Source organism: Cebus imitator, unplaced genomic scaffold (assembly GCF_001604975.1).
Source record: "Cebus imitator isolate Cc_AM_T3 unplaced genomic scaffold, Cebus_imitator-1.0 Scaffold61, whole genome shotgun sequence".
Classification (NCBI taxonomy): Eukaryota; Metazoa; Chordata; class Mammalia; order Primates; family Cebidae; genus Cebus; species Cebus imitator.
The window spans coordinates 8,006,226-8,007,721 of NW_016107376.1; the positions used below are offsets into that span (position 1 = coordinate 8,006,226).

Genomic DNA, 1,496 nt, shown 5'->3' on the forward strand with positions numbered 1-1,496 from the left:
TCTGTCACCCAGGCTGGAGTGCAGTGGTGCGATCTCAGCTCACTGCAAGCTCTGCCTCCCTGGTTCAAGCGATTCTCTTGCCTCAGCCTCCCAAGCAGCTGGGATTACAGGTGGCCAGGACATGGATTACCATGCCCTGCTAATTTTTGTATTTTTATTAGAGATGGGGTTTCATCATGTTGGCCAGGCTGGTCTTGAACTCCTGACCTCAGGTGATCCACCCGCCTTGGCCTCCCAAAATGTTGGGATTACAGGTGTGAGCCACCATGCCCAGCCAATCAAATAATATTTATCACATATTACCATAATGGTCTAAAAAAAGAAAATATGCAAGTGGGGGTCTAGAAAATTCCATCATTATCAGTAACTACCCCTATGCCATGTATATCTATCTTCAGCATAACTGGTGCTAATTTTATGGCTCAGTGTATCTGAGGGAAACTGGTGCTCCCACTGGAAGGAGAGGACCTGAGAGGTGCCCCCGACAGTTCCTATTGAGGCCCGGGGGGCCGATTCTCTCCAGTGTTCCTCCCTCTAGGAGTGAGTGTCATGGTCTCCCCCACCCTGAAAGATCAATGTCCTCACCGGGGAAGGTACAAGATCCTCTTAACTGTGCAAACTCTTTCTGTAAATTTCCCAAAGCTAGGCAAGGGTCTGGATGCTGAGACAGGAGGACAGAAAAGCATCTGTACTTGCACGGGAGTGAGACCTGAGAGGGAGCTGTGTTTATCCCATGGGCTCCTCAGCCCTGAGATGGTTTCTGCCTCGGGCCTGCTCTTGCCTGGGTCTAAGCAGCCATGAGTTATTGGCCACAGCAAGGGATTTGCTTCATAGCTATAGGTAGTGCTCTATATTTGTGCAAAATTTAAGATGATTAAAAATAAAGAGCCATTTCACAAAGAAGTATTCCAAAACACCAAGCTGGTTTGACCCAAAAAGATCTGGTAAGATACTCCTTTAAGGGAGAGGAACTGAGGCAAAATCCACCAACCCAGGCACAGGAAAGCATGAAAGAAAAACTGTCACTCACCAAAGTGAAACTTCTGGACCGAGAGCTGCTGCTTCGACTCTCCAAGCTGCCGCCTCTGCTGAAGGCCCGGGGCCTGCAGCTGGGGGACGTGTCGGAGTTCATGTCCGACGCGTCTGATTTCTGGTAGGTTACAGGCATCCCCACAGACTCCTCAGGGCCCAGCTCGATCACAGGAAGCAGGGCAGGAGCCAGCAGCCCATTCTGCAGCAACAGCTCACTTCTAGAGACACAAACACAAATGACAAAGGTCAGTGAGCCTAGACAGTCAAATGCCCGAATCCCTCAAAAACACGGCTGAGGTCCACCTCCACTCTCAGACGTGACCATTAGGATACAGGGGATTGGGAAACGCTAAGTCAGCTGGTTTGAGGATGCTGATTGCCACTTCTCCTTTACACTGTTAACCATTCTGAAGACATAAGAATATTTTTTTTTTTTTTTTTTGGGGGGACGGAGTTTCGCTCTT

At 49.1% G+C, this 1,496-nt stretch overlaps 1 protein-coding gene across 3 annotated transcripts in view; it reads right to left on the minus strand.

Annotated features, from left to right (window-relative positions):
• PROSER2 (proline and serine rich 2) overlaps positions 1 to 1,496 on the minus strand; it is a 103,571-nt gene that overhangs the window by 19,262 nt on the left and 82,813 nt on the right. For all 3 annotated transcript variants that reach the window (XM_037739036.1, XM_017529872.2, XM_017529873.2), the window contains exon 2: positions 1,031 to 1,250. In XM_037739036.1, the coding sequence (XP_037594964.1) occupies positions 1,031 to 1,168 (138 nt within the window). In that variant the 5' untranslated portion in view covers positions 1,169 to 1,250. The remainder of the gene's footprint in view (positions 1 to 1,030; positions 1,251 to 1,496) is intronic.